This window comes from Ornithorhynchus anatinus, chromosome 18 (genome assembly GCF_004115215.2).
Source record: "Ornithorhynchus anatinus isolate Pmale09 chromosome 18, mOrnAna1.pri.v4, whole genome shotgun sequence".
NCBI classification, from domain to species: Eukaryota; Metazoa; Chordata; class Mammalia; order Monotremata; family Ornithorhynchidae; genus Ornithorhynchus; species Ornithorhynchus anatinus.
The window spans coordinates 25,459,176-25,475,126 of NC_041745.1; the positions used below are offsets into that span (position 1 = coordinate 25,459,176).

Genomic DNA, 15,951 nt, shown 5'->3' on the forward strand with positions numbered 1-15,951 from the left:
TATCAAGTTCTAATTACTAGGCTTGTTTCACGACTGGGTTTGAAACATTTTTCTATTTTTTTTTTGGCTTCATCGGCTAATCGGATTCTTTGAAGGGTGAGGGTTTTAGGTGTGCAACTCTCAGAAGTAAGAATGACTCAAAACCGAGATCTCTACAGAAAACCCAATAGGCGGTGAAGGACCTGGTTGGCGGAGAAGGTAACTTGGGCAGTTTATCTCTGATCAGCCTCAGGGTCGCAGCGGCACAGGTTGGGTCGAGTTCCTCTTCGTTCCGTTTTGGTTGCCGTGAGTGGCCCGGCCCCAGTGATCTCACTCCTTTGGCTTTCTCTGGGTTCAGAGGTGATACTGTGGGCTCCAAACCTAAAAAATACATATAACATGACAATGCCACTTGGCATGCCTCCACATTTTCTTCCAAATGAATTTGAGGATTTCAAAGATCACAGTTACACCCCTTCAAATCTCTCTGTTAGACTGTCAGATAGCCAGGATCAGCATCCCTCTTTATAATACTACTACTACTACTAATAATTGTGGTGTTTGTTAAGTGCTTACTGTGGCCCAGATACTGTTTTAATAGTTGGGGTGGAAACAAGCAAACTGAGTTGGACACGGTCCCTGTCCCACATGGGGCTCACAGGCTTTATCCCCATTTTCCCTTTGAGGGAACTAAGCCCATAGAAGTGAAGTGACTTGGCCAAAGTCACACAGCTGACATGTGGCAGAGCCGCAATTAGAACCCAGATCCTTCTGACTCATTTCATCATCAAGGGATCCCGAGTCGCAGGAGTCCAATGCCTTTTTTTATACCATGTATCAAACTCGGTCCTAAGCGCTGGTATAAATACAAGTTAATCAGGTTGGACGGCGTCCCTGTTCCACAAGGGGTTCACAGTAACTAGGAGGGAGAACAGGTATTGAATCCCCATTTTATAGATGAGGAAACTGAGGCAGAGAGAAGTTAAATGACTTGCCCAAGGTCGCACAGTAGGCACGTGGTAGAGCCGAGTTTAGAACCCAGATCCTCCGACTCTAGACCCATGCTGCTCCTCGACTTCAACATCAGTATTACATTCACATTACAGTCACATGGGGCAAAAAATATTTCTTACTGTGTTTCACAGGATTTGACAGCAGTAGACTTATAACTGAGATCATTCTATTGGGCTGAGACTTACAAAACCCTAGGTATTTATTCTTAAACTCTAATGTAATAAAGTACAAATGCTTCTCAAGTGTATCAGGATATAAGTTATTCTGGTTTGTTATTTCAAAAAGAAAGTTTTCAGTATCCCCACTCAAAAATCAACCAAAATACCCAACATCCAAATTAACTTCTAAAACTTGACCAAATTCCCCAAATTCTTATATTATCTCAATACAGTTTAATGCTCAAATGCTGAAAGGAACACATATATACTGTGGAAAAGCAAGACTGATAAGTGAACAATGTGACATTTAGGTAGATACCAATCTCAACCAAAAGATCAATATTAGAATTCCCAACAGATACAAGAATGAAATATACTTTTTCATTGATTTGTTGTTTTCAACCATTAAAAAGATGGGTAAGTGTGTTAAAGAAGGGTAAATACTTAAGGCATAAAATAAACTACCATTTTAACATTGTTGTAGAAAATCAATCTTCCTGACATACTTTCAAAGTAAAAATCCTTACAGCAGATAGAATTCCTCGGCATCCGTAGCATTCATTTTCCAAAAGACTACCGAACTCTTGGAAAAACAAGAAACAAAATGTGTTGCTCACAATTCTATGCCTCTCACCATTCCTTGACTCTGGTCTCGCACAGCTACAGGACCTAGGTTCAAATTCACCCTTGGAGTTGCTTTTAGAAGGAATCATAAAAAGGACCAAATCCCCTTTTTTGTTTAAATTGACCAAATGGCACCTATTTGCCTGAAGCAATAAGGCAGACGGTGTTCAAGAGATAAATCGATAGGAGGAAATAGAGAGGCTGGGGTTTCAGCTGAAAGTTAGGCTGCTGAATGCTGACATTATTGATTTTACCTAGTTCAGCTGGCCTTGTAATTAAAATGTAAATTTGAGAAAGAGATTATGTCCTGACAGAAATGGTGGGATTAAGGGGAAGATAAAAGCCCCTCAGTGAAAATTCAGGGAAAGAAATGAGAAAGAGAAAAAAAAAAAGAGGACTGCTTTCTTCAGCAATGTGGATTTAGACTAAATCTAACTACTTCTGATTCCCCTAAGTTTAATTGAAAAAATGGAGACAGAGAATAAATGAGAACATATTTAATATTTCATTTTAATTTTGAATTTTACCTTTTCTCATTACCTTTTAGATTGTGCTCCCCATCTGGGACAGAGACTGTTCGATCTGATTATTTATATTTATCCTAGTGCTTAGCACAATGCTTTGTTTCACAGGAAGCATACTTCACCATCATTATCATCATTTCATGGTACCTCTTATTCATTCAATTGTATTTACTGAGCGCTTACTATGTGCAGAGCACTGTACTAAGCGCTTGAAAAGTGCAATTGGGCAACAGAGACAATCCCTATCCAACACCAGGCTCACTTGGGACTCACAGTCTAAGGGGGAGGAAAAACAAGCTCTGTAATGCCCATTTTGCAGATGCCAAAAATGGTGGAGCTAGGATTCGAACCCACGTCTCCTGACTCCCAGACTCGGGCTCTCTCCTTGAGGCTGTGTGGCTTCATCAAAGATTAATGTCTCGATGTCTTCATCAACGATAATTGCCCCTAACAAGAGGTTGCCGTCACTTAAGCTGAACGTATTACTAGTTCCCGTTTCGTAATAATTAATAAGCAGAAGCCATCATACGATGCTATGTGAGCATCAAGAGAAGATTCCCCAGATGCTTAGAAACAACCGTCACGAGGTCTAAAATGAAGATCCAATAGTATGTTTTAGGCAAAGAGTTTGCCCGGGGAAGGGGATGGCACGAATTGACTGAGTGGCCACTTGCAAACAGGTCCTGTTGGAAACAATATTGCCACGGAAGGCGCCCAGGGTTAAACAGGCAACCATGTCTGTAAACTCACTGTGGGCAGGGAACTTGCCTACCCACTCTATTGTACTGTATTCTCCCAAGTGCTTAGTACAGTGCTCTGCACTCCATAAGCACTTAATAGTATGTGAAAGCACTGTACTAAGCACTTGGGAGAAGAAGTTTGTTGTGAGCAGGGGACGTACAGTACAGTGCTTTGCACAAAGTAAGCACTCAGAAATACAACTGAATGAAGCCCTTAACCACTTTGGCCCCGCCTATCTTACCTCCCTGCTCTCCTACTACAACCCAGCCCACACACTTCGTTCCTCTGGTGCTAACCTGCTCACTGTACCTCCATCTCGTCTGTCTCGCCGCCGACCTCTCGTCCACATCCTACCTCTGGCCTGGAACTCCCTCCCTCCTAATATCAGATAATTGCTCTCACCCACTTCAAAGCCTGATTGAAGGCACATCTCCTCCAGGAAGCCTTCACTGACCAAGCCATCATCTCCTCTTCTCCCACTCCCTTCTGCGCAGTTCATACTTGCTCCTTCATTCGTCCTCCCTCCCTTTCCCCTGGCACATATGTATATATCTTTCATTAATTAATTTATTTATATTAATATCTGTGTCCCCCTCTAGACTGCGAGTTACTGTGGGCAGGGAATGTATCTGATGTTATACTGTAATCTCCCAAGTGTTTACTACAGTGCTTTGCACACAGTAGGCACTCAATATTATTATTATTATTAATAATAATGCAACATAACAGAGTTGGTAAAATTAAATACCATAGACTGATGAAATGTGATGCCTAATTTTTGTAAAGGCATAAGGTAGAAGTGAAAGCCAGCACCCTGAGGCATATCATCCCTTCAGCCAACCCTAAGCACTTGAGAACTTATTTATATATAACTCCCTCAGCACTCACGACTCTCTCAGGATGGCACCTGGAGAGCTTCCAGTATCTCGGCTAGAGGAAGGAGAGTCAAGCAGAGGCAAAACCATTCCTAGCTTGGGCAGTGGCTAGCGAGTGGAAGGCAATCTGCTACGAGTCAAAACTCACCCGTGCTGGGCAGCAGCGGCAAGGGAGAGAGTCGAGGGCGGAGACTCAAGTTCACTGCGTGGAAGGAGGCAGTGTAAATCGCTTCTGTACTTTTACCAAGAAAACTCTATGGATACACTACCAGAACGACTGCGGATGGAGGTGGGGCAGTCTGGGAGAGATGTGTCCCTGGAGTCGCTATGGGTCGGCAACGACTAGACAGCACAAGACGAGATAAGCCCCTGTTCCAAGTGTACAAAGAGTTGGAATCAAGATCATCAAGTCCCACATGGGGCTCCCTAAGTAGGAGGGAGAAGAGGTATTGAATCCCCATTTTGCAGATGAGGGGACTGAGGACCGGAGAAGTGAAGTGACTTACCCAAGGTCACCTAGCAGGTAAGTGGGGGAGTCGGAATTAGAACCCAGGGCCTCTGAACTCCCAGGCCCATGCTCTGTCCACTAGATCAAGCCGCTTTTCACGTAGGACAGCGGACCTAGCCCAGTCACCTTTGTTGTCCACAATGATGACCACGTTAATACCATCACTCATCCTATCCTGCCTAGATTACTGCACCAGCCTCCTTTCTGACCTCTCAACTACCTGCCTCTCCCCACTCCAGTTCATACTTCACTCCGCTGCTCAGATTATCTTTCTACAGAAACGTTCAGGGCATGTCACCCCCCTCCTCAAAAATCTCCAGCGGTTGCCTATCCACCTCCATATCAAACAAAAACTCCTCACTATTGGTTTTAAAGCACTCCATCACCTTGCCCCCTCCTACCTCACCTCCCTTTTCTCCTTCTATAACCCAGTCTGCACACTTTGCTCTTCTGGTGCCGCTAACCTTCTCACTATGCCTCCATCTCACCTGGCTCGCCGCCGAACCCTGGCTCAAGTCCTACCTCTGGCCTAGAGTGCCCTCCCTCATATCCGCCAGACAATTACTCTCCCCACTTCAAAGCCTTATCGAAGCCACATCTCCTCCACAAGGACTTTCCAGACTAAGCCCCACTTTTCCTCATCTTCCACTCCCTTCTGCGTCACCCTGACTTGTTGCCTTTGCTCTTCCCCTCTCTCCCCACCCCACAGCACTTATATATATATATATATATATATGTGTGTAATTTTATTTATACTGATGTCCGTTTATTTGTACTCATGTCTGTCTCCCCGCCTTCTAGAATCTGAGCTCACTGTGAGCAGGGGTTGTCTCTCTTTATTGCTGTATTGTACTTTCCCAAGTGCTTAGTACAGTGCTCTACATCCAGTAAGCACTCAATAAATATGACTGAATGAATAAATTCATCAATGAAAAGGACCTTGCAATATTTTAGCGGAAATAGGACTTGTGAGGGTTGATCTTACCTCACTCAATATTTATTTCTACTTAAAGAATCTTCAGTTTTCCTCTTTAATTCCCCTCAGTACCCTTTACAATGGAACTCAAAAAATACTGTTGAATGCACGCTGTTGACTGGAGAACATTTTGTCAACCACATCTGTTGTATTGAAAACAAATGCAATAATTTGGATTTTTTCAGTTTCTTCATTGCTGTTAAATATCTTCCTCCCAAAAGCTATCCTTCACACTCTGAAGGAGTCTTTTTGTTCCAAGAACTACTACTTCCTCATAACCTAAAACTGAATTTAATTGCATATGCCCTGTTTAGGACTGCAATTGTGACCTGTGAAATTTCTCACTATTTCTACTCCACCTGCTGACATTTCCTCCCCCATTTTTAATCTTCAGTTCCTTAGTCATCCTAATCTAAACTAGAAAGAACAGAACAACTAGGACATGTGGATTTTTTGGGGTACATATGGGAAGCTTCACCCTTTCAGGATCACATCTGGAGGGTTTCCAATAGTCTACCAGTCTCAGCTACAGGAGGGGGAATCAAGCAGAGGCATATCCATTCCATTCCTAGCTTGGACAGTGGCTAGTGAGTGGAAGGCAATCTGTTACAAGTCAAAACTCACCTGCGCCGGTTGGCAGCAACATGAGAGAGAGTCAAGGGTGGGAACTCGAGATTAACGCATAGAAAAAGGCAATGGTCAACCACTTCTGTATTTTTTACCATGAAAACTCTATAGATACACTACCAGAACAATTGCAAATGGAAGTGGGGCGTTCTGGGGGAGATGTGTCCATGGAGTCACTACGGTCAGAGGTGACTCGACAGCATATGACAAGACAAAATGGGAAGATTAAGGACACAAGTGGGAGACATACACATAGGTGTTCCACGAGTTTATGGAAAACTGAGGGAATACCCCCAAAACTTCAGAGATGCCACCTTAATCACCACCTTCAAGAAGAGGAAAAAACTGATCATATAGATCCCTGAAGAATCTCTCCGGTTTCCACTGCTGTGATGAGTTTAGGCAGTAGAGAAGCAGCGTGGCAAAGTGAAGACAGCACAGACCTGGGAGTCAGAGGACCTTGGTTCTAAACTCGACTCTGCCACTTGTCTGCTATGTGACCTTGGGCACACAGCAAAAAACTTCTCTGTGCCTTAGTTTCCTCAACTGTAAAATGGGAATGCAATACCTGTTCTCTCTCCTACTTAGACTGTGAGTCCCAGGCAGGCAGGGACTGTGCCCAACCTAATTAACTTGTACCTACCCCAGGGCTTAGATCCGTGCTTGACACACAGTAAGCGCTTAACAAATACCATAAAAAGGATAGAGTGGTCTACTGTGTTACATCCTGGACAGACAACTGAAGAACACTAGTCAACTGGGCATTGTCTGAATAACCATGAGGTTTCAAACCAAAACAAGGCACAGTAGATATGATCTCATAACAAGAAAAGGAAAAGTCCAGAGAACATCACCAAAAATTCTAGATTGTTTTCCTACATTGAATTTGAAAGCATGTGATTTGGCACGTGATTTGAGCAACTGCTATGGAAATTCAGCTCTTCTGAAAAATTTACGAGATCAGATGTGTAGGAGTTGAAGGTGTCCTGTTTCACTCTTTACCCTATCACCATAGGAGAAAAGCAGGGCTAGGTCCAGAGCTGTTCGGTTTATTCTATACTGCCTTTACTGCTACTTGACTACTGCACCTGCCTCTTCACTGACCTTACTGCTCCCCATCTGTCCCCACTCCAGTCCATATTTCACTCTGCTGCCCAAATCATTTTTCTAAAATTATACTCAGGCCCTGTCTCCCAGGTCCTCAAGAACCTCCAGTGGCAAACCATCTACCTCCATCTCAAAGCAGAAACTCCTCACCACTGGCTTTAAAGCACTCAATCAGCTTGCCCCCTCCCAACTTACCTCACTGATCTCCTACTCCATTCCTCTGGCACCAGTTTACTCATGTGTCCCAATCTCATCTACCTCACTGCTGACCCCTTTCACACGCCCTTCCCCAGCCTGCAATTCCCTCCCCGTCCAAATACACCAGACCACCCACCGCTCCACCTTCAAAGCTTTGTTGAGGTCACATCTCTTCCAAGAGGCCTTCCCCGATTAAATCCTCTTTTCCCCAGCTCACTCTCCCTTTTCCATCATCTATGCACTTGGATCTGTGACCTTTAGAAATCTGATATTTGTCCCACCCACAACCCTACAGCACTTGTACATATATCTTTAAATAACATATCATAAATTACTTCTTTAGTCATATTAATGTCTGTCTTCCCCTCTAGACTGTAACCTCATTTGGGGCAGGGAACGTGTTTGTTAATTCTGGCCTACTCTCCCAAGCCCTTAGTACAGTGCTCTGCATATAGTAAGCACTCACTATATACCACTGCTTGACTGACTGGGGAGTGGGGTGAACTCATTCATTCAATTATATTTATTGAGCGCTTACTGTGTGAATACGATGGGGAGACGCACGATTAAGCAGGAAAGGCCTCCTGGAGAAAATGTGATTTTAGTAGGGCTTTGAAGATGGGAAAAATGGTGATCTGTTGGATATGAAGGGCAAGAGAATTCCAGATAGAAAGAGGCTGTGAGCAAGAGGTCGACAGTGAAAGAGCCAAGAGGAAGGCACAATGAGTTGGTTGGCATTAGGAGAGTAAAGTGCACAGATTGGGTTGTAGAGGAAGAGAAATGAGGATAAGTATGGAAGACAGAACAGCTAAGTGCTTACAGCTGAAGGTTCAACTTGATGTGGACAATAAGGGACTCGTTTTGGGCGTGGAACTTGCCTGCTAATTAAGTTGTACTCTCCTAATTTGCTAGTATGGCACGCTGCACATAGTAAGCACTCAAAAATACCACTGATTGATTGGACGACTAGATCTCCATCAAAAGACCAAAAAATCAAGTCAGGAAATTCAAGGCCGGGGTGGAAATGGAATTGTGAGGAAATGCTCAGCTCTGTTGTTTTTCCTGAAGGTTCAGAGCTCTGCCTATAACAGACAGTTCTTGTCGGTGAAGATATACAACATCTGTGGCTTTGCATCATAAACGCAACCACTTTTAAAGGTCAAAAATTCTGCACCACTGATAATAATAATGGTATTACAAGTGCTTACTGTGTGCCAAGCACTGTTCTAAGCACTGGGTTAGATATGAGGTAATCAGGTTGAACACAGTCCTGTTCCACATGGGGCTCACAGTCTTAATCCCCATTTTACAGATGAGGTAACAGGCACAGAGAAGTCAAGTGACTTGCCCAAGGTCACCCAGCAGACTAGTGGCGGAGGTGGGATTAGAACACACGTCCTCTGACTCCCAAGCCCGTACTATTCTGACCATTCTACACTGCTGGAGTAACGGTTACAAGATCCCTTCTCAGAGATTTTAATTTCTAGTCGTAGCACCCTGCTACGACTACTCTGGCCGCTTCACCCGGTCACCAAGTAATAGGAGTCAGAGGACCTGGATTCTAATCCCCCCTCTGCCACATGCCTGCTGTGTGACCGTGGGCAAATCACTTCACTTTGCCTCAGCTACTTCATCTGCAAAAGGGGATTAAATCCTACTCCCTCCTACTTAGACTGTGAGCCCCACGTGGAACAGGGACCATAATCAAATCCAATTAACTTGTATCTACCTCACCACTTACAACAGTGCGTGGCAAATAGTAAGCGCTTAACAAGCACCATTATTATTACTAGTTGCGTTCAGATCGCTGTACTCCGTGCTTGGCAGAGTACAAAAGAGTTTTGGCAGACCCATTCCATTCCCCATCTTCAAGACTGTTCTTGAAATCCCACCTCCTCCGGGTAGTCTTCTCTGATGATTATTGTCATCTCCCCAACCCTTTTCCCCCCGTACTGCCACTTCAGCCCTTCTGTATCACCAAAGCACTTGCATGCATTCAATCGTGCTTATTAAGCGCTTACTGTGTGCACAGCACTGTGCTAAGCACTTGGGAAAGTGGAAGACAACAATAAAGAGTGACAATCCCTGCCCACAGAGAGCTCAGTCTCCTTGGCTTCTCGTATAACCCTGTTGCACTTATGTACATATATCTTTACACTTTATTGCTTCCCCCTACCTGGAATTTATTTTAGTGCCTGTTTTTCCCCACTAGGTTATAAACCCCTTGAATAGTAATAATAATTATGGTATTTGTTATACACCTACTATGTGCCACACACTGAACTAAGCGCCGGGATGGATACAAGTCAATCGGGATGGACACAATCCCTGTCCCACCTTGGGCCTCACTCCCCATTTTACAGATGAGGTAACTGAGGCCCAGAGAAGTGACTTGCCCAAGGTCACCCAGCAGACAAGTGACGGAGCTGGGATTAGAACCCATGACCTTCCGACTCCTAGGGCTGTGCTCTATCGACTACGCCATGACGCTTACATGTTTTCTAACTACTGAACTCAGTACAGTGCTCTGAACAGAGCACTGCTCAGTAAGTACTATTGACGGCCTCAATTTTCAACTACGCTTTGGAGTATCTTTTACTCTTTGTCCACTTGGGTGATTGTTCCTCTTTCCTCTAAAGTGTACCTCCACAGAATTATCTAGGCTTTGGGAATCTTCCCATTTAATGGCTTTAATACACCTTTTAAATAAGGCTAATCTTTAGAACTCTGTTAGGGTTTTTATGGGAAATGTAGTGGCTTGTTTGTTTACAGATACAAAGGGTCTGAAGAATGCTACACCTAAGCTCCAGGATTTCTACTGAAATCCCATTTCCTTCCTTATCTGTTTCCTTCTCAGTCCTCTAGACTGCCAGCTGGTCTCTAGCCTGGAAATGCAACGTGGGCAGGGAACATGTCTACCAAAGCTGTTATACTGTACTCTCCCATGCGCTTAATACAGTGCTCTGCACACAGTAAGTGCTCGACAAATACCACTGATGACGATGAGCATCATCCAAGGTACTGGTTTTTTCAGGGATGCTTTATCCCCTGGGCAAAACCTTAGGTTCCCATGGCTACTCTGACAGCATTACCACTGCTGCTTGATTCCCTTTGGAATTTGTGAGTACATTCTAAATTTTAAAGGTGCATTTGTGGGGTGTTTTTTTAATGTAAAGATGCCACACACATTTGATTCTAATCCATACTACAATTTAAGTGGCACTTTAATACTGCAAGATGGCTGGCCTCTTGCCCCACTGCAGACATCAGGTGCAAGTGTAAATAAGGATTATACAAATGGGAGGTCGTTAAAAGTCTGGTAATGTTAATTTGGCATGACACCCCCTAATGGGTTATATCTTCACACTTGAGTTGCCTAATCATCTAAATTCTTTTAACAAATTTACATTTCATTTTACAGACAGAGATTCAAATAGACTTGTCTAATTCCCCACAACAGCTTTGAGAACTGTTTTATTTGTTAACCCTTAATTTTTAAGTCTTTACTGGCGCACACTTTCTGTATGATTGTGGTGATTGTGAATATACTCAAGTTCAAGTAACTTTTTGTGTTCGACAGACAGGGCCTAAGTTCTAGGAGAACAAAAAACTATTTTAAAGGGAACTTTTATCATTTAAAAAGCCATTTTCAGGTAAAATTTTAACAGGTAAATATGTCTTTACATATAGAGTAAGGTATTGTGAATAATTCAAAATTTATCATTTCAAAAATTTCAAGAAGTTGTTTATCAAAGTTTTGCTTTGTCACCCAATAAAATACCAAGCGTGTGTCTGCCCTGACTTCTCTATGGCATAAAAACAGTTGGCATTGGCATAAAAGCTGGACATTTCAATTACATTAGACTTACAATCACATAAAACGGAGCTCATTAGGTGCTAATTAAAACTAGTTCAAGTTTCAAATTGATAGATTAGCAAAAACACTTTTCCTTTAGAAAAATAGGAGCTTTACTAGCTCAGCTATTTCTTTATGTCAGCCAAGTCTTTCCTCATATACTAACTTCCACGTGCCTGAGAATTTTAAGTGTTGCTGACCAAATTCTGCAGGAAACATCTAGAGAGACTGCAAACTTAAGTCAAAAAAGAAATCGATGCTTTGAAAAACTTGAACCAATTTAAAGTAGAGGGTACCAAGAGGGTGTCTTAGCTTTCCTAAGACATTGGCTTATTTCTCAATGTGATGTAAACTTCTACAACAAGCTGCTAGGCACAAATCATTATGCTAAACATTATAAACTATGATACTTAATTTGTTGTTCTGTTTCAAAGACTGTATAAAATTCCTTGTACGTGAATCTTCCAGAAGGACTGCAACTAAGTCTCCAAAGCAAAGCAAATGGTTCACATTAGCACCAAAACCTATTTGGTTTCCTGGAGCATAATGAAAAAAGAATAAAAATGCATTTGAGTTTGACAGACATGAATGACTATAATGTTGTGATTTTATGGTTTGTTTTCAAAACTTCCTACCCAAATCTTCAGGAATTAAAAATAAGAAGTTTATTCAATTTGACTTGACACAACTACTAAAACGTGATTTGGGATCACTAGTCTGATTCTGGCTACTGAGAGGTCTTTTCTGTAGTTGCTCATGTTGTACTAGTAATAGCATTTGAGTGCGGCACAGTCTTACTTAAACAAAAACTCTTCATCAGTGATTTCATGGCTCTTCTACCAGGTTTACCTCTGCTCAGGTTTACCTATCAATCAACAGTATTTATTAAGCGCCTACTCTGTGCAGAGCACTGTACCCTCTAAACTGTAAACGCATGGTGGTCAGGGAACATGTCTACCAACACTGTTGTACTGTACTCTCCCAAGCCCTTAGTACAGAGCTCTGTACATAATAAGCACTCAATGAATACTACAACAGAGTACAAGAGAATTAGTAAACATGATCCCTGCTCTCAAGTGTACAATCTTAGTGGGAGAGACAGACCCTAAAATGAATTACAGACAAGGGGAAGTAACAGAGTATAAAGATATATACATAAGTGCTCAAAGGGCTGTGAGGATTTAAGTGCTTAGGTGATGAGAAAGTGCTGATCCCAAAGTATGGATTAGGGAGTTGAGAGGGAGATTAGAAATTTATTAGAAAAGGACTCCTGGAAGAGACGTGATTTAAAAAGAGTCTTGAAAATGGAAAGCGTCGTGGCCAAGTGGAAAGAACACAGCCCTGGAAGACAGAGGTCCTGATTTCTAATCCTGGCCCTGCCAGCCTGCTGTCTGACCTTGGGCATGTCGCAACTTTTCTGAGCCTCAGTTTCCTCAACTATTTAGTGGGGATTCAATAGCTGTTCTCCCTCCTACTTAAACTGTGAGCCCCTTGTGGGACAGGGATTGTGTATGACCTGATTAATTTGTATCTACCTCAGCACTTAGAACTGTTTGACACGCAGTAAGTACTTTACAAATACTATAATTATTAATATGGGAAGATTTGTGGTCTGTTAGATATGAATAATAATATAATAATCTTCCCACCCAAACTTTGTCCTCACCCAGACTTTCCCATCACTGTAGACGACACTACCATCCTTCCCGTCTCACAAGCCGATAACCTTGATGTCATCCCTGACTCCCCTCTCTCATTCAACCCACACATTCAATTCATCCCTCAATCTTGTCGGTTCCACCTTCACAACATTACTAAAATCCACCCTTCCCTCTCCATCCAAACTGTTACCAGGTTAATACAATCACTCATCCTATCCTGCCTGGATTACTGCATCAGCCCCCTTGCTGACCTCCCAGTCTCCTGTTTCTCCCCCATTCCAGTCCACACTTTATTCTGCTGCCCTGATCCTTTTTCCACAGAAATGTTCAGGACACGTCAACCCACTCCTCCAAAAACTCCAGTGGTTACCCATCCACTTCCACATCAAGGAAGAGGAAGGGACTGAAGACAGGGAAATCAGTGAGGAGGGTGATGGAGCTGTCATGTCAGAACACGATAGGTGCCTGGATTAGTATCGTGGCCATTTGGATGGAGAGGAGGAGTGGATCTTGGAGGACAATTTGACAGGATACGGCAACAGACTGCATATGAGGGTTGAGAGCCGAGGAAAACGCCACAGTCACGGGCTTGAGATATGGGGAGGATGGTGATGCTGTCAACCGTGATGAGAAAGATTACTCAAGGAGAAGATTTGGGACAGAACATGAGGAATGCCGTTTTGGCTAAGTTGAGCTGGAGGTACCAGGGGGACATCCTGCAGCTCGCAGATAAGGAGAGAGGTCAGGACTAGTGGGTAGACTGGGGAGTCACCCACAAGGGGATGGTCGTTAAAAGACATGACCCACAGGAGCGTAACCTACACTGTCAACAATTAACAAATACCACTTGAAGAAAAATGATCATGCGGCTTCTACATGCCTGAATTGGAAGAAGTTCTAAGAAGCAGTTCAAAAATGCTATGTATATGAGATGAGGCTTTCACTGAAAGTTGAATGGACCTCTTTGCTTTGCTTTTCAGGAAGCTGCACTCTACATGACTCTAAAATGTAAACATGAGTGAAGGGGAGGAGTGATGGCAGAGAAAAACCAAACATAATAGCATATGAAGAAAAGCATTCCTTTTGCGAATACAAAAGTCACTCCTCTAGCAGCGTGCTGGTTAGTGGCAACATCTACAAATGAGGAACTTTTAACTTTTAATGCTTTTAGCTTTTACCTAATGATAACAAAACATTTCTTCTGCGGTCTATTGCAGGATTAAAATGCATCACATTAAGGAAAAGCTAAGCTCGGACCATAAATCCGTCGGCTGCATTATGGAGTCAGGAGAGGTGGGGAGTTGGATTTGATGGAACTATCATTTCTGTTCTTTACGGGCCACTAACTCACCTTTGGGCTTTATTAGTACACAGCAGTATGTGTAATCCCCCAAACCTTTACAAATTATCTCAAGTGGAGGTAAGCACAAAATTTCATTGGGTTATTGGGTTTTGCTCCACGGTTCTACCACGGAGCAGAAGGATTAAGCTCAACTTAACCTTCCTCGCCATATTGGTATGAGAGAGTCAGGCTGTGGCATTCATTTGGCTTCCCTAACAGTATCACATAGCTTGGGTCTGCAGATTCTATGATGGCAGAAAACAGCAGGAAATACTCTCTGGTTTCACCTGTGGGTATTTATACGCTTTAACTCTTTTTTTTCTCCCTCTGAGCAAATAAATATCTCTGTTTTCAAGCACAGAATGGCTTTTTGTTGCACATGAGAGTGGAGGACGCCAGAATGATATAAGCATCTATTCTCAGTGGCTTCTTCTCCTAGAAAGTATTTGTTTATCTAGAGCCAATAAGCTGGGCTTCTATCTAATGACTTCCTCACTGCAGTCAGAGAGATTACCCACACGGCTGATCACTTTATTACTTCATAATGGCTGTTTATTTACTTTACTATGGCAGTAACATGGAGGGATAAAGCTTTTCACAGCTGGGCAAACTCACCATACTCCTTTCGCAGGTGGTCTGGAATGTGAGGCTCATAACCTTCCTTCTCAGGAACCTCCACAAATTCATCTTCATCATCTTCATCGTCCGAGGCTTTCGTCTACCAAAACATCAGAAAACACAGGGAGACAGATTTTAACATGTTGTACTGAAAATATTCATTCAAGGTTAGGGTGCTTATTAATAACTGAATTATTAGTGACATATTTGACCATCATTCCAGGTTGGACTTGGTTTTAAGATATTATTTCCAAACTATTCCTGATCCTTCAAATGCTATTTTCCCTACAGAGTCTCCTAAACAAGGCTTTAAAAAACCTGACAATGCATAAACTAAAACATTAAACTGTCAATATCAAAAATATATGTTACAAACGAACCACACTAGGCCCACCCCAAGAAGAAAAAAGTGTAAACTGAATATTGAGTTGAGAAAAACAAGAAAACCAAACCTGAAATTTATAGCATACACGTTCTAAAATTAACTGCAAAGCATTACAAAACAGTAGCTAAAACAAGTAATGAAATAATAGATTTAACTCTACTATAGAGAGTGGCATAAATAACATTTCAGGTGTTTTGCTAGATCCAACTTAAACCTAAAAAAAACAGAACACCGATTCAGGTACTTTAGATCTGAGATTAATTAAACCAATTCAGTGTGAACTTTTACCCTATATAGACTATTCATACAGTGGATTTCCCTGTACACCTAGTAATGAGAATTATGTACTCCTCAAAAGGAGTAATTGCTTCCTTCAAATAATACTTAGGTTATAGAATTGATTTGGAGGGGGGCAGAAAAGAGAGGAAATCATATCAATCAGCGATTCCTCCTACTTGTAGACATTTGTAAATTACGAACATTTTTAAAAACATTGAAAGTTTTCTTCTTAACCCGGGGAAGCTGGCACTGTGAATATGCAAAATGAAGTTATAATGACTAGATCTGCTAGCCGTTCTCTAGTCATCCGGGGAAAGTGCAATAAATGCTTTTTCATCTTGCCCTCCGGGGCAGTGAAGCCCCTTGCCTGGACCCACATAGACCGTTTCATTTAAAAACAAACTAACAACCTCTATGTCATTTGCTCATTTTATGGGTTTGAGAATCAATGCACAGTAACTGCATAGGAAGAAAGATCT

The 15,951-nt window shown here is 42.4% G+C and overlaps 1 protein-coding gene and 1 non-coding gene across 3 annotated transcripts in view; one reads left to right on the plus strand and one right to left on the minus strand.

Moving 5' to 3' along the window:
* UVSSA (UV stimulated scaffold protein A) overlaps positions 1-15,951 on the minus strand; it is an 88,097-nt gene that overhangs the window by 26,131 nt on the left and 46,015 nt on the right. For both annotated transcript variants that reach the window (XM_029046433.2, XM_029046432.2), the window contains exons 8-9: positions 14,806-14,908; positions 183-360 (exon numbers count right to left, since the gene is read on the minus strand). In XM_029046433.2, coding sequence (XP_028902266.1) covers positions 183-360; positions 14,806-14,908 — 281 coding nt within the window. The remainder of the gene's footprint in view (positions 1-182; positions 361-14,805; positions 14,909-15,951) is intronic.
* Positions 5,876-6,013, plus strand: LOC114805533. The gene has a single exon (XR_003753505.1). It is a non-coding gene; the product is annotated as a small nucleolar RNA SNORA7 (small nucleolar RNA).